Source organism: Lissotriton helveticus, chromosome 3_1 (assembly GCF_964261635.1).
Source record: "Lissotriton helveticus chromosome 3_1, aLisHel1.1, whole genome shotgun sequence".
NCBI classification, from domain to species: domain Eukaryota; kingdom Metazoa; phylum Chordata; class Amphibia; order Caudata; family Salamandridae; genus Lissotriton; species Lissotriton helveticus.
Genome location: NC_136061.1, coordinates 19,070,468 through 19,093,842, shown reverse-complemented (window position 1 = coordinate 19,093,842; position 23,375 = coordinate 19,070,468). Strand labels below are relative to the sequence as shown.

Below are 23,375 nucleotides of genomic sequence, written 5' to 3'. Positions count from 1 at the left end.
TTGTGTTTCAATGTCCTGATCCTCTGACGTGCCAGTCGCTCCTTGCTCCAGCTCTTGGATTACTGTGACTAGAAGATGTAAGGTTTGTTCCGTCAGTTCTTCCCCGTCCGACATACGGCCACTTCTCTCGTCTTCCGCCTCTGCAAAAGTGTGATTCACCAGGCAGCTGAACCTGGATCCTGGTATCAAATCTTCCTCTGCTGGCGTAGTTAGGTTCTGTCCCCCTCGACCCGACGCAGAGTGATCAGGGTATGGAGTCGTATGCGAATGTCTTCTGGTCCGCGGATTCTGGAACCTTTGAGCCTTAGGCGGGCTCCTTCGTAAATTGGCGGCCGCCATTTCGGATCGTATTCTGCGGCCTTCCTCCTCAGCCTCCCGCAGCAGTGGGCGCTCCTCTAACCATTGCCAGGCCTCCTCCGGTCGATTAAAAAAGTGGGACTTGCCTTTGAAAAGTACTTTCAATTGGAAGAGCAGCATGTATGATATGTGTAGATCTCGCAATTTTGCTTTCACTGAGTCATAGGTGCGTTGTTGTTTCTGTACCTCCTGGCTGTAATCCGGGAAGATCATGATAGTCGTGTTATCCAATCGAAGTTCACCCTTTTTTCTGGCTTCTCTTAGGATGAGGTCCCTGTCCGCAAAATTGAGAAAGGGTGCAATGATCGGGCGCGGTCGCGCTCCCTCCGACGGTTTCACCAGCAGGGCCCTGGGCGCCCTTTCGATGACGAAACAGTTAGAAAATTGGGCCTGTGGAAAAGTTGACGATAGCCAGGAATGTAGGAGGACCACTACATTCGTCTCCTCGATGCCCTCTCTAAAGCCCACGAAGTGCAGGTTGTTGCGTCTTGCCCTATTTTCCGCATCATCCACCCTCCACAGCAGTTGCCTGTGTGATGCTTGTAGTTCCGCCATGTCCTTCCGGAGGGTGGTGAGGGAATCCTCTGCTTCGCCGATTCGGGTCTCCGCCGTAGTCACCCTCTCCTTCAAATTCCGAAAGTCTTGGCGCAGCAAGAGGACTTCTGAGCCCACCTCGCCTATTTTGACCTCTAGTGCTGCTCTAGAGTCCTGTATATCCGTCCTAGAGGCTCGGATCGCCTCCAGAAGCATGGCGGTGTCAGTGCGCGTGCCAAGCGCCGCCGGGATCGTCTCCTTCTGCGCACGGGTCGTGGCATAGTTATCAATGGTTTCCTGCCTCGCCGTTCTCACCACCGAATCTCTCTTCCCCATCTCGTCTCCCAACACTGGTCAAGAGTGCCTTGGGGGGGGGGAGCTCGCCTGTGTCTCGGTCAGTCCAGCGGGCCACCTCGGGCGGAGCGGAAGGGTGAGCGGAGAGGATGAGGGGCCGAGTTGGCAATCTTGTGTCTCTCGTGTATAGGCGGTGAGGCCGCACCACTCGCCAGATCTCACAGCCGGTGTCTATGGTGATGGAAGGCCTCCGGGAAGCCCAGCTCTTATGATTCTAACAGGGGTGCACCCCTTGTCAGCAGTAGCGGCTCACAGTCTCTTAGTGGGGGCTTTCAGGCACTGGGAGTGCCCCCTCAGGCGTGTCCCGAATGGTTGACCTTTCTCCCCCGGGGGGGGTCGCAAGGCAGACTGGGTCGGGGCTCCGGGGTCGCAGTCACTGCCGTAGGCTAGACCCCGAAGTGGAGCAGGCCAAGGTCTTTGCACGGGGGGCCTTCCCCTTCAGCGTGCCCCACACCCGGCAATCTCGCTCAGTCTGTGTTGCCCCAGGCCAGGATACCGAGGGGCCACGCACAGGGGCTAATGCCAGGTCCCTGTCGGTGGAGGGGGGCAGGCAGTTGGTCACTTACCGGCCATTGCAGGCGCCCCTCAGACCATCGGACTCTCAATGCCGCAGCCTCCCGTCAGGGGGTCGCCACTCTCAGAGGAGCCCCTTCCGGTCCAAGTCGCACCTCACCGGAACGGATCTCAGCCGCGTAGGCGATGTCTGGTCGTCGGTCGAGGAGGGCCTACCGGGAGGTCCACTGGGCCTCCCCGCCCCTTCTCCTCTCCCGGGCTGCAGGTCTCGACTCTCTCTTCAGCGGCGGCCCCCTGCATCCTCCGCGTCCCGAAGCAGGGCCCAGGCCAGGCGCCAGGTCACAGCCGGGGGCTCTCCCGACCTCCGCAGCCACCAGCAGCCCCGTCACCCTCGACTACACTCCACAGGGGGGCGGGGGTCTCTCCGCAACCAGCAGGGCCCTTCTCTCAGGCCTCAGGTGAGTGGAGACACCAGAGGTCACAGGCTCCGATTCCAGGAGTAGAGCTTTTTGTTTGAGCTACTCTCGGGCCGTATGGACGTATCCGGCCGCCATCTATTGCTACAATTCCAAATTCCAAAAATACTAAACTCGACCACGCTGCTCCCCTCATCTCAGGAATTACCACTGGCACACATATCAGGGAATCCCCAATACATTCCTATGGGAGGGCAGGCCAATCTTACCAAAAGTACCACAAAGAGAGCCGGGACTTTACACTGGACAGCAGTGCTAAAGTGCCCAGAGGCCTAAAACTACCAACACCATGTCAGAAAAAAGGCCAGGAGAGAGGCAACAAGTTTAGGGATGACCATGCAAAAAGGGCCAAGCCCAACACCCCTCTTTTCCCTCTGCACTAGTACAAGAGTGCGGCCAGGTGGAACTGGTCCTATTACACTGGCTGCACAATTGAGACCTATGCCTCTGCTCACAATGCAAAAGCATGGCCAGCTTGGTCCGGTGCCACTGCACCAGCTGAATCATTGATAGATACCCTATTTCTCATACTGTACTAGTACAGGTGCTGCAACGCTGGTCAGACCCGGGCCACTGCACATGCTGCACCAGTGCTCTACGCTCATCTGAAGAGGTATGTCCATCTCTCACACAGATGGTGATGACATCAGTTAATGTGGCACTGTCCAGTGAGGGACACGTCATTATGAGGCACTTTTAAAGGCTTATTCACAATCCCCTTGCGCCTGCCGGAGCATCACTTTTTCATTGTTCCGTTTCCGACCGGCCCAACACCGCAGGAGTGAAGAACGTCCCAATCCTCTACCCTCACCGTGACCCCCAACACCCGCAATCAAAACGGATGGTGGAGAACACAACACCGGGAGAAGGTGGGTAACAAAACAAGGGAACCCAAGGTCTTGGGGAACACAACTCGTCTCCTCTGGCTTCTAGGCAGCTGACAGCTTGACACAGACGAGAACGCTAAAATAAAGTAGGAGACAAGATTAAACACACCCCTACTACTATTACCAGTGCCAAGTACACACACGAACCACCGACCTCCCTGCTTACCCCAGATAACAAACGGGAGTGGCTTGATACGAAACAGGAATTCTTCCACTGCAATCGTATTGGTTGTTTCTTGCGTGACCCCAGACCAACCACGCCCCCTCGGGTAACACCGAGAATGACAAAGGGGGTGGAATTCACAATTCTTAGGACAAAAAAAGGACAGGGGAAAAATGGTATCAAAGGGAATACGAAAGACACCCAAAAAACCCCTGGAATCTAAAAAAGAACACGAAGGTAGCACAAAAACGGCCGTTATTCAGCTCCTTTGTGAAACCACCCAAACACAGCGTATAACAAGATGGTTTGGATACAAAAAAGGGATAACAACGGGACGTTAAAACTCAAAGGAAACGCAGCCGCGAATCCCAGAACGTCACCGAAGATCAAAAACAGGTCCCCAATAAAGGGTTCTGAAATGCCCAAGGGAATAGGAAAACAAGGGAGCAGGGGAAAAAAGGGGATCAAAACCCAGCACTAGAAAAGACCGCTGGAACAGAGCTCGAAGGAAGGGAAACAAGGTAGAACCACAGGAACAGGAAACACACGGCAAGGGACCAATAAAGAAACCATGCACCTGTTTCCTGTTGGCAGCCCCCTTTTAAAGCGAGCTCTAGGGAGCGTCCATAAATTCGCATATGCACTTGGCACTTTTAAGAAAAACCGCTAACGGGGAACTAGACAGAAGGAACCAGGCCCCCTTGAACCCCAACAGTACCCCCTCCCGAAAGCCTCCCTACAGGCCTTGACTTCCCAGAGTGCAGGCGATGAAACAGACGAACTAACCGGGCAGCATGAACCCTACTTGCCGGAACCCAAGAACGGTCCTCTGGGGGATAACCCTTCCAGTCAATTAGGTAATACAGCCGTCCCTTCATCCGCTTGGAATTCATAACAGTTTTAACCTCATACTCCACGTTATCATCTATTAAAACGGGAGGAGGAGGTGGCAACTCTTGAGAAGTGGTGACGTATGGCTTCAACAAAGAGGTGTGAAATACAGGATGAATACCATACTCAGCCGGTAAAGCCAACCTGATCGCAACTGGATTCACCACCTTCTGGACAGGAAAGGGACCTACAAACCGAGGCTGTAATTTTCTTGGTCCTGGCAACTTCAGATTCTTCGTTGATAGCCAAACCCTATCCCAAACTGCATACAGAGGAGCTGGCCGTCTATGCCTATCTGCCTGTACTTTCATGGCTTTCTTGGACTCAAATAAATGCTGTTGGGCTTTCTTCCAGATTTCAATCAAACCCCTACTCAGGGAATCCACTGCTGGTACCCTCTCAGATGGCTGAATAGGAATGGTCTTGGGATGGAACCCCATTGAACAATAAAACGGTGACATGCCTAAAGCTGAGTGCATGCTGTTATTATATGCAAACTCAGCCACAAGAAGGGCTTGTACCCAACTGCCCGTCAGTGACGTTAGCAAACAGCGCAAATACTGCTCCATGGTTTGATTGGTACGTTCTGTTTGCCCGTCGCTTTGTGGATGGTAAGCTGTTGACAAACGTACTTCCATCTTTAATGATCGACACAGGGCAGTCCAAAAATGTGAAACAAACTGTGCCCCTCTATCTGAAACGATGGCAGTAGGAACCCCATGCAGTCGGATCACTTGGGCCATAAACACATCAGCCAATTCTCTAGATGTAGGTAACCCTGGCAAGGGAATGAAGTGAGCCATTTTTGTGAATAAATCCACAACAACTAAAATGGCCGTAAACCCTGAATCAAGCGGCAAATCGGTCACAAAGTCCATACTGACCGTATGCCAGGGGGAAGGAGGCACTGGCAATGGGTGCAACAACCCAGACGGAGACATGTGCGAGGACTTACTAACAGCACACACCGGGCATGAGGTCACAAATACCTGTACATCATGGGCCAGAGACTTCCACCAAACCCAACGCATACACAGCTCTTTGGTCTTATTAACCCCCGGATGCCCAACCAAGGACGATGAATGACAATATGTAAGAACCAGTGTACGCAACAAGGGGGGCACAAACAACTTCTTTGCTTGATACAATAACCCATCCTTTAACGTGATTCCAGGTTCCGACAGCCACGGAGCCAGATCTAACTGCTTCATTTCATCCTGCACTTTAACCATGAAATCGTCCATGGAAGCACAACCAACTATCTTATCATCAGGAATCATAAAACAGGACTCCTCCGTCTTGTTTCCTTGTGACGGATCCGCATAAATCCGAGATAATGCGTCAGATTTCCCCTGTTGAGCAGCTGGCCTATACGTGATGGTAAAATCATATTCATTGAAGAATAGCACCCATCTCATCTGTCTGGGAGTTAAAGCCCTAGCGGACCGGAAAAACTTCAAGTTCTTGTGATCCGTATAGATGGTAATGGGGTGACGAGCCCCCCAAAGGTAATGGCGCCATTCCTCAAAAGACAGCTTTATGGCCAATAGTTCCCTTTCGGCAATCGTATAATTCTGCTCAGCAGGTAGTAGTTTCTTTGAAAAGTACGCAATTGGATGCATCAACCCAGATTCATTGTCACGCTGAGACAACACGCCCCCAACGGCTAGCTAAAGGGAATAGGAAAACAAGGGAGCAGGGGAAAAAAAGGGATCAAAATCCAGCACTAGAGAAGACCGCTGGAACGGAGCTCGAAGGAAGGGAAACAAGGTAGAACCACAGGAACAGGAAACACACGGCAAGGGACCAATAATGAAACCAAGCACCTGTTTCCTGTTGGCAGCCCCCTTTTAAAGCGAGCTCTAGGGAGCGTCCATAAATTCGCATATGCACTTGGCACTTTTAAGAAAAACCGCTAACGGGGAACTAGACAGAAGGAACCAGGCCCCCTTGAACCCCAACATTCATATAATAAAAGTGATGCGCCTGTGCTGCAAGGGGCTTGTAAATCAGCCCCTCGGGGTCTCATATATGAAAAGTGTCACATCGCTCAGTAAAAAAAGCGATGCAACACTTTACGGCGGGCCCTCCTTGCGACACTATGGAGGTGCTGTATTTACTGTATGGTGCTCTATGTCGCAAGGATTTACAGGCATAAGGATTTCAAGTAGTGACACCCTAGAATTGTCGCAGTGAGACCTCCTGGATTTCACTGTGTCACTTGTACGTTGCTGTCCAGCGTCGGAACTCCCACCCTGCATACATTATACCTGTCACAGGTATAATGTGCACAGGGGTTTGCAAAGGTACACATTTGCTTAGATGCGTCACTTTGTAAATATTAGGGGTGGGCGGAAGTCGCATAAGGGACTTACGCAGAGAGGCACGGAGATTGAACCAATCTCCATGCCTCTCCGCATATTTCTGTTACGCGACGCCCGCCCTCACCAGGCTCCCGCGCATGTGCAGTTCCAAGAAGCAGGCTAGCTGGACAAGGATGACCCCGCGATAATTTAAGTTTTAAAAAAATCTTATTTTAGGCTTTTTAATCTCATTTAATACTGTGGGCGGGAGGCGGGCGGGAGGCGGGCAGCCAACTTCCGTTACGTCCCTGAGTGTCCGGAGATTTGCCTCGTTTCTCCACCTTCATTGCGAAAGGCGGAAGGGGCAAATCTCCGCACATTCCATGGGCGGAACGGAGATGTCCACCCACCCCTAGAATAAATATGGCACAGCATGGCAAATATTTAAGCCTCAGCAGTGTCACAAAAAGTGATGCAACGACAATGTAAGGCCTTCATAAATAGGAACCTTCGTTTTTTATATATTTTTGTCTGCCAGCAAATTCTGCGCATTATTGGAAAGTGTTGACAAGTTTGGTGAGTATAAATAATGATGTTCTCTGTCTGTCCTCAGTGCCCCAGTCAGTGGATCCAAAGGCTGCAGATGGGTCCTTTTTCATCAGCAGTGACGGGAAGGAACTCCGCAACGTCGGTGAGATGCGCTGTCTCCCGGGGTCCACGGGGATCATCTCCGGGAAGTGGTACTGGCAGGTGTACATAAACCCGGCAGTGAACGTCAAGGAATCGTATAAGCTGCTTCACCAATGGAGGCTGGGGGTCGCCACAGAATCAGTAAAAGAAAAGTTCCTGTCCCTTTATAACCCCAGTAATGGCGTCTGGGTTCTCACCCAAAAATGGTCAAAGTATTATTTTATCGATGAAATGGACAGAGAGCACGCGTTTAACGGCATGCCTTATGATGTGGGGATTTTCGTAGACTTCGAGGAGGGGCTGGTGTCTTTCTACAATGCCAAGGAACAACAGCACCTGTACACCTTCACCGCCACTTTTAATGAAAAAATATATCCATACATCTGCCTTGGGCACGGAAGAAACATTTATCTGCCGTAATCGCACTAAGGTTAAAAATGGGTGTCTGATGAACTGTTCTCTTTTCATGATATTTTGAATAATATCAAAATACTTAAAGCTGCAGTAACGATTAATTCTATTCAATAAAAAAGCAAGTTAAACAAATGTGGCTGTGCATCTTTCTAAAAGCCAGAGTCATCTGATTTGAACTAGAACATCTCATTGAGAGAGAAAGATAAAAGAGGGAGCCAGAGGTAAGAGGTTGTCACAACTTGAGACTCATGACCAGCAGCAGAGACGTACAGATTGTGTCCTGGGCCCAGGTGCAAGGAAGGAAATGGGGCCCCTACCACTGTTTGACCTGTGAAATACAACAATCATGACCTCTAGGCCTGGTGACACTTCACCAGCTGCACCGATTAAAGCTAAACCCCATAGCCAGTGTATCCTGGGCCCAGGAGCAACAAAGGAAATGGTGCCCGTAACCACGCTTTGAACTGTGAAATAGAGCAATAATCAGGGCTTCTGGGCCCCGGTGCGACAGCACCGGCTCCACCAATTTAAGCTAAAACCCTTGCCAAGGGGAGATATTGACTAGAGACACACTTCAATTTATGGGAACAGACATTTTATTCTGAAGTAAGGAAAGGTCAGAGGGACACACCTTCGGTTCCCTAATGTCATCCATTTAATTATTTTTTTTTTAAATTTATTGCTTGGAATACAGTTCCAAGGATTTATTTCCAGCAGCCACATCCCACTGCCTTGAATAATAAATAACATTCATTGCAAACTGTATGCCATATCTCATCATAGAACAATATTAATAATTTTAGACAAATTCATAAAAATGACAATGTGAGTACCGTACACATTTCGCATTGTGCATCGCATTCGTCATTGCTAGTGAGAGATGGTATGATTAAGTGTGCAAAGCAATGAATAAAGTCCATGTCTATTCTCCTGAACCTCATATTCTACAAAGGATGACCCTGAGATCTTTCCTAAGGGTGGGCGGAATTTGCGAAATTCACTTTCGCAAACTATCGCAAAAATGACCGATCGGAACGAAATTTACCGCCTAGGCCTAATCTTTCCACAGCATTATATGTTATTCATAAGGGCAAACTACCAGCATTACCTTGTGTTATGAACCCAAATGTTCCCATTGTAGGCCTAGGTAGTTGAATGACCTTTTACTTACATTTATCCTACCATTGTTCTACATAACGGTCCTAGTGCTGACCTTTTACCTAGTTAGGTGTTGCATAAATATTGAGTGATTTTCCCCAAAAACTAGCCTCCTTTATTATGCAGGAGGATTCTCAGTATCACAGCAGGATTACCATCTTCTGCATAATAACTCTGTATAAGGGTCACCATTATCGTCAACCTTGGCCAACTGCCCACAGTACCATGACACATCTTGTGACAATAGCTCACCAGAACCTGATGGAATGTCTAGGTATATAAGCACCACATCTTTTCTGGGCAATCCAGATGAGAAAGTCTTCCATGCTGACACACTGACATGAGACGATGAGGGACCTACATGCAGATACTCCAGCACACAGTGGTGTGACATCCCTCGCGGGGTGTCCATCTCAAGACCAAGACAGGGTCCTTCATTCTCTCGCATCAGGTAATGGGGTTGGCTCTTTCCTAAGGGGACTCTTGGCAATACACCAACATACATGTTAGGTACACTTAGGTACATCTAGTTAGGGGTTTGCATCGTAAGAGTATGCATTACTACTCTCATGTATTTAGATGCCTATATACATTTACTATTTTAGCACTATGATAGAATTCTACCATCTATTTACTCTGTTGGTGCTGATACCCATATATATCTGTTTCTATCTTATGATTGTTGCAGCACAAGTATTTTATACTAGATGGACACGGTTTCAATAAATATTTATTGACAACATCCCCATCGTTTATTATGTATAACTCTCTGAGACAAAATGAGCACAAGTGACTGAGCGAAAAGTACCGTACTGTTTCCACAATCAAGGAGTGGTCAGGGTTGTCATGTCATGTTCAATATTTGCCAGAAAGTACTTGTTCCCTGGTAAAAGGGTCAAATAGTGATACTGTGAGCTAGCTGGTCTACAGACTAACATATCCTTTGTGGATGTCTGGAATCAGTCTGGACACCAATCCCATAGTCTATGCTATCTAAACGCGCAGATCCTATATAGATTTATAGGAACTACACGACATGGCACCCATGGTTTGGTTCTAATTTAACGGTCAAATCTGAGTACTTCAGTTGTGCTTCTACTCACATTCACCCAGAGACATCTGGAGTGGGACGGGAAAAATCTCCACAGCTGAGTAGGAATACCATATGTATTGGCTGTAGGTGTATTCAAGCTTGAAGGATTATACTTTCCTACATTGTGCATGAAACCTTATATAATTTTCTGTAAAACTCTTTCAACAATGTCTGGTGAACATAACGCTGCAGCAGCATTACCTGCAAATGCAACAGTAGAAGGAGAGCAGAAAGGTGCTATACACATTTCCAGACAACCCTAGGGGAGAGGTGTGGCGCCGCGGCCAGGGCGACTGACGCTGGAATCTGGGGATCACGGTCGATCCCCGGCTCCGGTGGCAGGTTAGCCCAGCACCATGTGACTCTGGGCAATAGCTTGCTTAATCTTCCTGACGGCCCCCTTCGCCTGGAGACCCTTACGTGTGATTATTCATGCTTTACAAATGTGGATATTATTATTACAAGGGTTACACCAGCAAGTCAACTACAAGGGAGCAAAGGCCATTCTGGATAGCACAGAAAATAGCACAGTTAGAGACAGGGGGGGGGGAATTCACAGAACTAATCTGAGACAAAATCCTAATCTTACTACTTTTGGTATTCACAGAAGGCATTTAGTAGTAGTACATTTATCATTTTTTCTTAAGTTTGACTTAACACAGTCTGAAGACAAACTTAGGACAGACTAAAGTCAGACTTAAGACAGACTTAGGACAGATTTAAGACAAAATCCTAACTTTACTACTTCCCAATGCCTTCTGTGAATACCAAAAGTGGTAAATTTAGGATTTTGTCTCAGATTACTTCTGTGAATCGGGCCCATTGTTTCCACACACAGGCCCACAAGACAAACACAGAATACTGACAATTTGCTTGTCAAAGTGGATAGCTCCCCGATATAGCATTGTACCACTTGAGTACAGTTTTCGCTGCCATCTATATCAGGACTCATGGCACTAATTCAATGGCAGTGATACCAGACATATTAAGACAAATACAGAATGAGTATGTAGCAGAACATTTAGAGATGAAATTAACAGGCAATTATTTCCAGGTATCTACAACTATGTGAATGAAAATAAAAGGGGAGGCAGCAGTGGTGGCTTTATTCCAATGCCTGAGAGAATGCACTCCTGCACAACAGGAGCGAGAATTACCTAAAATTATTGAAGATACATTTGCTGAATTGGGTGGAGATCATTTGGGAGATAGACCTAAAAAAACACAAGTGATGGGTAGTCCTGAAAAGGTTAACGCCAAGCAAGCACTTGATTCTTCCAAAAAGAAATGGCATAATAAACAACAACAAAGTAAGCATCACAATCACAGGGTGGGTCTCATCAACAGAGACAGTACCTAATAAAACATGATGCAAAAAAACAAGTTAGGGAGATCTTATATCAATTTGAATACCAGGGTAAAATAGAGAATTGCACCTCTTTAATGAATAATCCTTTGTTTCCCGTAATGAAACCCGACATATCATACAGTCTAGTTTTAGACTACAGACATTTAAACACTTGCACAAAGACATTTGCAGGAAAGAATGCACACAGTGCCGTATTAATGAAAAACATAGTGCAGAAGAAATATAAAACAACACTAGATATCTCAAATGGAATTTTCTGCCACAAAACAGCGCCTGAAAGCAGACATTTGACAGCATTCTTAGCCCTATGCTCTGAACATTGATTCTGTAGATTGCCCCTAGGGGATAAGAATAGCCCCAGGCTATTCTCAGCAAGAGTAACAGAGTTGCTCCAAAATTTTGATGAGGGGCATTGTCCTATGAGGATGATGTTTATCTGACAGATGATGAACTATGGATCATTTGACCAGGGTGAACAACATAATATTGGGGTTTCCTCTGAAGGCTACAAATTTAACTTTAGAAAATCAAAAATTGCCCACCTCAATCTCCTATTTTTAGGATATGAGCTCTCAAGCGAAGGAAAAAGCCTAGTAACTAATATTTGGGAAAATGTGCACTGCTCTAAACTCCAAACTCCGAAAAACTTACAATCCATTTTAGGATTCCTAAATTTTGGCAAAACATACATTTTAGATTACGCAAAAAAAGTACAACTTTTCTATGATTTTTTATAACTGATATTCCGTTCAAAATTGAACACACAAAAATCCTACATTCCATACAAGATGACATGATAGCTTTCAAATACTTACACACATATGTAAACACCAGAAACTTGGTGATCAGTGTAATCGCGGGTCAATCAGGGTGGACTTAACTAACCTTCAATGAAGGTGAAACAGTACCAGTAGCATTCATATCACATTTGTACACAAATGCAAAAATGCGTATTGCATCCACTGAAAAATTTCTGACAGCAGTACAGAAAAAGAGCACTGGAGCATGGGAAACAGTTCATTGTTGTGACTCCAGTACCAACCTTAGAGGTTGTTACAAAAGCTGGTGTTCCAAATGCAAAAACACTGCATCCACAGTGGATACAATGGGCTAACTCCATTACTGCAATGGATGTGGACTACAAATTTGATTCTACATTAAAGGCATAAGCATTTTTGCAGTATGAAGAAGGATATCCTCTCCTGAATGAAATAATGCCTCTAGTTCAATATAAATACATTATTTACACTGCCGGTTTTGCTCATTCTGCCATAGGAAGTAAACAACAATACAGCACAGCTTGTGCAATTGTAAAGGGATGTATGCAGGATGGTAAGTTCTGTCCTAGCAATATGCAGACGCAAGTCTCTAGAAGATTGCTTAGCACAACTGGTAGAATTAAAAGCCCTAGTGATTATCAAAGGCCCCCTGAGTTCTGGGTAGTTCAATTCCTAGGACAGGGAATATATATATATATGAAAAAATCTTTCCTAGGCAATTACAGAAATAAAACAGCTCAGCATCAACGACTTAACAGAAACCATGGACTATGTATATAGGGAGAAAATTCATTTAATCAATAACACAATTGCATTTAATCAAAATACTCAAAAGTGACAAGAGAGCATAGCAATTATTTCTCTTGTTCAGTACATATTAAATAAAAACATGAAAATCTCATTAAAATCATTCATAGAATTAAGAAACACAGTAGTAATTATCGACGCGCGTTTCGGCGTAGAAAACGCCTTCTTCAGGAAATTACCACAAGCGACCTATAATACAATTTGCAAATAGATTAGAACCCAATACATTAATACAAAATAACATAAAATATACAATATACAGCATTTGTAAAACATATACTATTCTTATTACTATTTATAATTAAATTATGACAAATTAAACTAAAAAAATACATGGGCATAAGAATTATACTAAAAAAGTACACAGACATTATTTGAAAATTTACAAATGCAAAAATACGCATAATATAACCAAGGAAAAAGGCCACATTCTCAAAGTACCTCTAGCTGTATCCACAATAACAATGAGTAAAACCCATCTGTTAATAGATGTATATGAGAACTTATTTGCAACACTCGTAGTGTGCTTCTAAAATAAAGAAGCACACAACCTGCTGGGCATTACCAAATGTCTAATGCAAACTTACCTTAAAATTATTTCTTTTTTTACACGCAAGGCATAGATGATGATGCAGTGTATCTCAGAGACTGATAACGTTCTGAAAAATAAGGATATAGGACAGTACTCTAAAACAGGATGTGGAACAGCACTACTGCTTCTATCTACTATATTGTATAATGCGGCTTACTTACAAAATAGTCCTATAAGGCTAATCCCTTATGATGATGTTGGGATCGCCGGGCCCAATAATTAGATAATGGCGTGATAGGTGACCTCCTTTTTTGTGATAAAAACCTAAAGAAAGCGATAATCAAAATATAAATCTGTTGTGCGCTAGTTCTTATATTCATGATAAAAACAAAAAAAATAATAATAATAATCAAACTATAAATCTCTCGTCCGCTAGTTCTGATAATCTAGTAGCTAAAACTTTAAAATGTTGATATAAGAAAAAACGTGTATATAGCAACACGGCCATAATTGTACAACATATATCTGGCATTCTACGAGAGCCAAATGTAATAGACTATACATAGATCGAACAGAAAAGTGAGAATCAGACCTCATGCAGAAAACTCATAGAGATCGCTGAGACCCGATAAAAGAGTTGGGCAGTATACAAATTTCATAAAATTAGTCAACTGACTATCTGGCAATGTTTGCCGTATATTCCTTTAAAATTGAAAGAAAATATTATAGTACTGGTATCGTGCTAGTATTTACCTAGAGTAATTGGTCGGATAAAATAACCTGAAGCTCACAGAAATCCTGGTGGACTGATAGAAGAATCGGAGCCTGTGTTTGTCTGTATTACGGTCTTCGAAGATAACAGCCGAAAACAAGGATTCGTGGCGCCTACCCGATGATAGCATGGATATTACTGATCGTGTAGGACTATCATCAGGAAAGAGAAAGAAAGACCACAGGACAAACTAATTTAGTAGAGCAAGGGTAACATGTGCTTAGAATACACAATAAATAAGGATACATAACGGAGGAACGCGGTAAACGAATATATACCTGAAACCGGGTTCACGAAGGCACACTAGCTCCGTTCTGTTGCATGGACTTTGGCGTCTGACGTCATATACGGAATGGGTCGAAAGAACCAATCCCAACTAGGAGTGGCTAGATATAGTCCTCTGTCTCTATCTATTGGCCAGAAACCTGATGACGTTTGGTAAATGGCGATATGTCTCGTAGCAATGGAGCCTATTGACCCCATCTAATAGGCAAACAAATGCATGCCAAAATATGTTGAATGGCTCATTTTTTTGCACAAAAGGGATAGCGATAAACAAGACACAATTAAAAAAATATATAATACCGGCCACATGTATCATGGTCAGTATAGTGATATTTTTTCTAATTCTATGAGGGTAGATTCGGACAATAACTAATATTCGTCCGCCCCCAAGATGGGGGAATTAGATCATTCTAAAAAAGAGCAATAGCATAGAGCATTGGCATATGCATAAGAATATAGATGCTCAACTAACACAGCATGTATATACACACGCTTGAGTCTGTGCTAAGCAATCCATGAAGTGCCATGGGTAAACAGCATGGACATCGTATTTACTCACAACCAATATTGCATAATCATTGGAACTAAGACCCACTATAATTACGATGGAACCCAGGCCCAGCATCATGCGACATGGTATGAACAAAAAAACGATATCAAATAATTATTTCTACTGCAAAATATGGCATAAATATACGAAGATAAGATGCCATAAATGAATCCAATAAACATGTGCAAGATCGTGAATCATATTATTGCCTCCACCCAAGGGGTGTCACTATTCAGGCCTTTTCGGTGGGTATCCAAAGAAAAAATCCAGAATACCTTCAGTTTTTTGCGAATCGTGGAGCCTCCTTTGTGATCTGGGATTCTGATCTTTTCCAGGATCCTCCACTGAAAATCGTCAGGTTTGTGTTGCTTCTCTAGAAAGAGCTTTACCATTGGTGATAGAAGTTTCTTCGTTCTAATAGCTGAACGATGTTCAATCAATCTGACCTGAATCGGGCGAGATGTCTCCCCCACATATCCTAATGCGCATGAGCATTAGATAAAATAGAAGATGTTAGAGGTTTTGCAGTTCCACATCCCTGTGGCCTGACTTCTATAGCCATTATGGGTAAAAGTATCATCTTTTATAATCGTGTCACATGATTTACACGACGAGCATCTAATGGTTCCTCTTAACGGTGCAGTACATCAATGGATTTACGTATAAAGCCACCATATGTAGCCTTACACTCAAACCTTGAGTGTACAACCAGATCTTTGATATTTCTGTTTCGCCGATGGGCGAACAGAGGCATTTGTAATTTACAGTTATCTGTGGGGTTACTGTTCAGTATATGCCAATTACTGTTAATAATTTGTTTAATTTTGGCATCTAGCGTGGAGTGTCTAGTGATGCAAACAAGCTGTGTGCTCTTTGGATTGACTTTAGGTCGCAGTAGATGATCTCTGTCAAATAATCTAGCTCGCTTATATGAGTCTCTAACTAAACGATGTGGGTATCCTCGGTCTAAAAAATTTTTTTCTCATGACCGCTGCTTGCCGATCGAAGTCTATAAGATCTGAAAAGTTTCTTCTTACTCGCAAAAATTGCAAAAAGGAATTAAAAGCTCGGACACTGGCACTAAAAATTCAGATTGAGAATTCCCCAAACTCATTGTGTGTGAATAATTTTATTGCCTCTCATCTTACAATGAATATCTTCACTACTGGGACCAGAATGGGTTTAGAGAAACAAAAGGTTGCTCTGAAGGACATGGCACTCTAAGGGCCCAGCGGGTTAATTCCACAACCGCCTGCTATGCCTTCCCAGATGAAGAGTCGGTCAGTCAGTAGAGAATATAAACTTACTTTATTAGTAGTTCTCTGCAGAGAGAGCCCCGGTCAGACCTGCACCCTAAGATGGACGCTGAGGGGACTGCCTGCCCAAAGCGCGCTAATACATGATAAAGCTTTCTCAATACCTCAGCCACGCCCCCTATGGAAAAATACCAGCGAGAGCTGTACATGAACAAAGATGGTACAGATAGATGAGCTAACACCTGCCGGATCGGTGTATTGTCAGAGCTCCAAGGCAAATGTGTCGGGCTTCAACATCTACTAACATGGGAGCAGAACTACACATACAGGAATGAATGTACAAAAAAGAGCATCTATTTGATAGCAGACTCGACATGAAGCTTGGGAAGCAGAGAAAGAATAATAATGATATACAATTTTCAGTTCTGCTGAAGCAAGTGAAAACCAATTGAGGCCTAGCATGGCTGCGGCCTATACAGACTTCTAATAGTGGCAGCATGGAGGCACAAGAGCCAATGAAGCTTGCATGCCGTAAGGAAAACTCAGTGGGATTCATAATGCTAATATAAATGGCGTCTATTTAGCCACCTAATGCTAACTTATAGAATAGATACCAATGCATATAATGTAAGGGAATTTAAAACCTAACAGACCTTTCTTGTTGATTAGGAGGCTAAATAAGCTTTATTGCTATCTGGCAGAGTCTTCATAATTCTAAGGGAGGGACTAGTAGCATAATCGTCGATGCAAATGCATTTTAAGCAGGCATTCAAAATATGCAAATGCATTGTAAGCGGGTATACAACATCTGCAAATATTGTAGCAATCTAATAATAAAATAGTCCCTCATCAATTAACATTAGTGACAGAATTTTTTGTACCATAATAGAGGAATATTTATTTTCTTGTGTTGACCTCGCTATGTTGGAAGTAGGTTTTGTTGCACAGTATGTACAGCAAGCTGAAAGATAATTGATCTATAAACAACAAGTGAATATAACCCCTGCAATGGCTATCAATACGAGAATTATCTTCAACCCCATGAAGTCAATAGGTCCCAGAACCACCCTGTGAGAGACCATGATCTTTTATCCTGCTGTATTTCTCTAGCCAATCAGTGTAACTTTTGTATGGCAGACGATACAGTCGGAGCACTATCATGAATGTACACACAGCAGCTACTGCCGATGACCCTACATGCTCCACCCCTATCAGCCAGTATGACATCTAAAACATCTGATTTTGGAGTGAAACATGTTTTGCAGCTTTGAGTTCGACTGTTATATTAGTGCATATACTGGCAGAAGCATTAATGACTCCTTTGACTAGTCTAGCTAGGCGGCTTATGTTACGGCTATTGATATGGGACCCCAGAATGGCACAATACCTTTCATTTTGACAGTGAATTGCTGTAGTGAAGAATCTGTTTGATCAATATCATCTACGTTGACCATTCTTTTGTCTCGGTGCATGGAGACATCCCTTCAATGTAACCTATGACCTTTGTGGTTAGTGGATGGCGCAATATAAGCAGGATGCAGAATAAAGGAATGATAGCACTGACCAGATCATCCCCTAGGGAGCCAAGTATACACTTGTGCTCTAGAGACAAAATACACATTTGGAGGCATCATTAAAGGTGGCCTACTAGTCGTGATCAGCTGATAAGTGTAATTACTCTGGCTTCACCCCACGGAAACATTCCCAGACGCCTGAACACAGAAACTAGCCATTGTATTTATCACAGGAACAGGCATGGCTTTATCCTCAGTGATATTACACTCATTAAAGTATTCAGTGACGTTAAATCCTTGAAAGTCTAATACTTCAGTCCTTAACCAGGTAACATTTTCGTAAGACTGTAAATACGTTCATGAAAGCATCAGGGTGTAGCGTACCCTCCTTTCTGTCTTTCCCGGGAGTATATCCCTGATGCACCACAATATACTCTAGAATTGCTTCCTAGTCGGCCTGCGTCATTGATTGAATCTGCATAATAGTGCACATTAACCAAGGACAATAACTTAAACCAAACCTCACAGATGCCTAAGTAAGATAAAGGCATAGAAATTAATAGATCATTCTTGTGCATAACGGAATGAAGTAGAACACATACCTAGTACTCTGTGACATGAGTTGTGCTATGCACCTGATGGAGCATTTGAATAAAGGCATTCTGAGTGTGTGTTTGTCTATGTCTCTCCATATACAGGGATAATATAATGAATGAATGCTCTGCTGGCACTGGGATGGTCCCTGTCAGAATATGTAAAGGATGCTGCTCCTCCAGATACCAAACTATTCTAAACAATGCAACCATCAACACCAGAATGAACACCAACACCACCGCCCTGCTTCCAGTGGACCAACTAAAACATCCAGGCCCATTCCCCTATATCAGAGAAGCCATTAGAGGGTGCTCCGCTCTCATTGTTTCACGACCAAACGGTACAGAGCAAGAAAGTATTTAGGGAAAGTCAAATCCGCTGTAGAACCAGCCAGAGGGGTATTCTTCCCCGCTGTGTCTGTCAAACCCTCAAAGGCAGGCTTCTATCATTCATCAACGTTGTCTCCCACGATGGACCTGCACACTTGCAACACAGCAACACAGTTGTGGCCCGAGCTGTAGCCCATCCTTCATTCAGGATAGAGTAACCTCCCTCAACGATCCTGTCCAGTGTTCTAGGCAGTGCACCAGTACTTAACTCTGAAATAAAGCACATACCAGGAGCACAGCCCCTGCACCCTAAACTCAAGTCTTTCCCTAACTTCTTTTCGTTGGGGCTGCAGATTGCACCTAGTGTGCCCAGGCACTTCATCATCAACAAACTAAGGTAAGAGCTCACACTCTGCTGGGGACCGGGACTCAGGTAATTGCAATGCAGGAGCTGGGGTATCTGGGGCAGCCCTTATTTCAGGGGGGACCACCTCAAGCAAGATCTCGCCACTCTCCTTTTCAGTCAGTGCCCCTATATACTGGGCATCAGAGAAGGAAACAAGCTCTCCTTCCTGGTCGGCGATCTTCTGTCTCCCGTAAATTATACAGGAGCAGCAGAGGCTCCCTCTTTACATGAGAGGGGTGTACCAAGTGCTTCTGGCCATCCACCTTCACAGCTGTGCCAGTGGCCAAAAGCACCTCAGTAGGGCCCCTCCACCTCGGCTCTAAACAGGATTAAGGCTGAAACTGGCAGACTAGAACATAGTCCCCAGGCTGGAGCTGATGTCCGGGACCCTCTGGCAATGGTTATAGGGCGGCAGATATCTGTTGGTGAACAGAACGGAGACCTTTAAAATCAGCATACAAATAATCAGTCAAGAGAGGATACTCTATTTCTGAAAATTTCCTAGCTTTGAGAAGGCCCCAAACATTAGCAGGGCACCCAAAGACCACCTCAGAGGGAGCCAACCCAGTCCTGGAATGTGCAGTCACCCTCGCTGACATAAGTGCTAGAGGTAATGCATATGGCCATTGCAATCCTGTGCTTTCATGAATCTTTGCTAGTTTCAACTTGAGAATGCCTTTATATTTCTCAACTAGGCCGGCTGACTGTGGATGGTTTGCTGCATGAACCTTTTGCACAATGTGCAAGCCTTTACACACCAGTTCAATGACTTTAGCATTGAAATGGCTCCAGTTGTCACTCCAGATCACACATGGCAATCCGTAGCGTGGGAAGTACTCTTTCAGAAGTGTTTTTGTTGTCGCTATAGCCGTGCTCTCTTTAGTTGGGTAGGCCTCCACCCACTTACTAAATGTGCACACTACCAATACGCATTTTAGATTGTTGACCCGTTCCATCTGGATGAAATCCAACTGGATGACCTTGAAAGGGAAAAAAGGCAGTGCAAAATTACCAGCAGGTATAGGGGTGCCTTTTCCAGGATTGAGCTTCAAACAGACAATAGAATGTCTCACCAAGTGTGTTGCAACTTTAGAGATATTCTCATTCTGCCATACTGGGTCTTGCAATTTACAAATACCCTTCGCACTAATGTTCGCCGGACTATGAGCCATAGTGACCACAGGGAGAACAAAGGCATTGGGTAACATCCATCTCTGTTTTCATGACAAGTCAGTGCAACGTCCATCCTAATCCAAGCGTCCTATCTTCTCCTCCTACATCTAGTTTGTCTACAGTAGTCTCACTCTGTATTACCCTTACACTTTCAACAGTATTCTCGAATATCCCATTATCTGGGACCCATCTAGCAGGACCTGCCACAAACATTATATCCTTCTTGGATCTAACGGTCTCCTTGGCTGTTCTGTCTGTGAACACATTACCTCTTCTAACATCATCCGTGAAAGATTTATGAGTGCTGCAATTTTGTAGTGTGTTTATCTAGGTACCTGAATCGATATTCCTATTCTTTGCCCTTGTCCGGTTATAAATCAATAATATCCCTACAACGGCATAGAAACCCGTTTCATAATTTAGTCATAGCGCATGCTGTCACATTAAGCAAGCCTATTCCTCCAGCCCCCTAGAAAGCACACCGAGTTCTTAAACAAATCCAAGCCTCCAGCAACCTGGGAAATCCCCGCTGCTTTGTTTTGATTTCGTCCGAGAACTCCTGTAAAGCACTGTAATAACGACCAGTTCTTAGTGACATCTTTATTGACGTCTTATGTCCAGCCTTACGTCAAACCTGGCACCTTTCAGGTATAAATATACCAACGTTGCCTTAAGCAAACACACAGTGGTAATCCTGGAGCAGAGCAGCTATCTACTTCCCAAGAGCCCAGCTGATGCGAGAGCCCACGGACGCTGCCCCCCCTTTTGACGCGCTGAGAAAGACGCTGTCTTTTCTCCTGCCGAGAAATCCAGCCTCCGGCGTTTCTAGCCTACCCTTGCGGGTGACTGGGATACCGAGTCCTGAGAGAGAGATACCAGCCCTCCTGCCTTCTAATATCCAGGTACTGAACTGACTAAACCCTTACAGAGAATTCTTGAGTCAGATTCTTGGCAAAACAAACTTAACTTAAACTGCTACTTACTTACTGCCTCCCACGTATTAGGCTTAGGTCAGGTACACCGGGGTAGGCGTAGTTAGAAGCACCAGTAGAGTACGAGTAGTCAATGTATATGTATGTATCTATTTTATCCATTTTAAAGTATCATATGGCTAAGAAACCATATCAATGCTTTTACAGTATTATTTCATAATCCTGCTCTTACTGTATGCACTTTACTTAACTATAAGTATTGCAATTGTAGCAATTCATTTCTCTTGTATGAGGAAGGAGACTGCTCAATAAATAACACCTTTTATTGAAAACGCCCGTCTCTCTTTTTCTCTGCAATCTGGTGAAACTAAGTACGCACCTTTGACTGAGTGAAATAGCTGTCTTTTGTTTTCACACGACTCTAGAGATATACTCTTATTCAGGGAGAGCAAAGTTGTCATGTTTTATGGTTGTCAGAAACTAAATCCCTTCTTGTCTACCCAGGGAGGTTAAACTCCTCCTCGCTTATTCGAGAAAGTTTCTAGTGAACTCTGAGCTAGCTGGCACAAAACTTAAGTCTAATATAGTCAGTAGAGACCTAGTTGACCTCAGTCCTACGTCTACACTACTGAAGATATTATTCCAATGCGCAGAGCCTATTGGGACTATAGGAACTACACTACATGGCGCCAAAAGTTTGGTAAGGCGATAAATCTAACGCAAGACGTTAGAGTAACTCAGTTGTGCTTTTTCACACAGACCCTTTCTCCCGTAAATACTCCAAAGACGTCTGGAGTGGGTCAAAGGTTCAAATCCGCCGGATCTTAGTAGGAAGAGATTTCTATGTATAGTTTTTGGTTTATTCAACGTTGAAGGATACAGTGATCCAAAATATTGTGCACCTAATCTTTGTTTTCTTGAAAACCTGATCTGCAACAAAAAACCTTCCTGTCAGTAAAATGTCAGACGGTGAAGGAGATAGGGAGACAGCTAGAATAGCAGCTCGTCTCCTAGAGGAAGACAATAGTCTCCTGCAGTCCGACCCGGATGCAATACTCATCCCGGTCAACATAAGAAAAACTATAACTCTTAAACTAATAGAAAATGGACTAACATCGAGAGGTGGTAAAGTCATATTCGTAATTGAGGCACATGAATATCGGCAGACAGAGGTATTCTATTCATGGATAAACTTTCCAGCAGCAAACACTGTCACACATGAGTTCCACTATTACAAAACAGAGGAACCACCGGATAACTACACTCCTTTCGAGGAGGTGGAAATCCCACTAAAATACCAAGAGCACCTGCTCTGGTTTAAAGGCGCCCTAAAACATAATAATCACATCACCAGGCTCGGTCCACTAGGTAGACCAGGAGGTCTACCTAGTGGACCGTGGCCGGTTCTAGCCAGCTACACACCACATCCGAACATTACTAAAATGTCAAGCGAAGAACTCTTAGTTAAAATAAAAGAATTAACACAGGCATATAGAGACTTAGTTCAAGTGGCAACTGAGGATATAAAATTCCTTCAGAAATTGAAAGAAACAGATATAGCAGAACAGCCATTTGAACTTGCCAGAATCATAGAAAAATCCTATGAAGAGCTAGGAAGAGATAGTTTGGGTGGGAAACCAGTAAAACCCCAACTAACTGAAAATCCTGAAAAAATATTTATTAAAAATAATCTAAACACTCCAAAAAAGAGCTGGGATGGAAATAAACAATCCACTCCCAAAGAAAAAAGATTCCAGTTCAGAGGAAAGTCTCCTCGGCAGAGAGAAAGATCTCCGGACCAAGGACACAAGTCTCCCCAGAGGGAGCCCTCTGAGAAAAGATACAAGCTTAGAAATAGGGATAATTTGAAGAAACCTGATAGATATCAAGATATTGATACACGTCCCTCTCGATCTTTTCAGACTTCCTCGCAGAAATCGGAAAGAAGAGGACGGTCAGAACACAGGGAAGAGCACGTCAAGTCCAAAGACAAGGAACCTGCTCATCAGAGTAAAAAATTACAATTTCCAAAAAAGAAGGTAGCCAGTATAAAAGTAATCAAACATGCCGAGGATCCTTAGGACACAGCTGAAAAACGGAGAGTGGGCTCAGACAATGCTAGACAGCGCAGCAGAAGTGAGCATAGCTCGCTAGATCCTGATGAATCATCTGGAGACAGTGGACACGAATGAATACATTCAGGTGGAAACTGTAGACACCAGAGTTAGCAAACCTCATAAAATA

General features: G+C 44.3%; 1 protein-coding gene across 4 annotated transcripts in view; it reads left to right on the top strand.

Annotated features, from left to right (window-relative positions):
* Positions 1–23,375, top strand: part of LOC144822040 (scavenger receptor cysteine-rich domain-containing group B protein-like) — a 346,782-nt gene that overhangs the window by 141,660 nt on the left and 181,747 nt on the right. Inside the window, exon 5 of one of the 4 annotated variants that reach the window (XM_078679107.1) lies at positions 7,092–7,699. The exons of the other annotated variants lie outside the window; for them this stretch is intronic. Within the exon in view, the coding sequence (XP_078535233.1) occupies positions 7,092–7,588 (497 nt within the window). The 3' untranslated portion in view covers positions 7,589–7,699. Of the gene's footprint in view, positions 1–7,091; positions 7,700–23,375 lie in introns of those variants that run through there. 4 annotated transcript variants of the gene reach the window in all.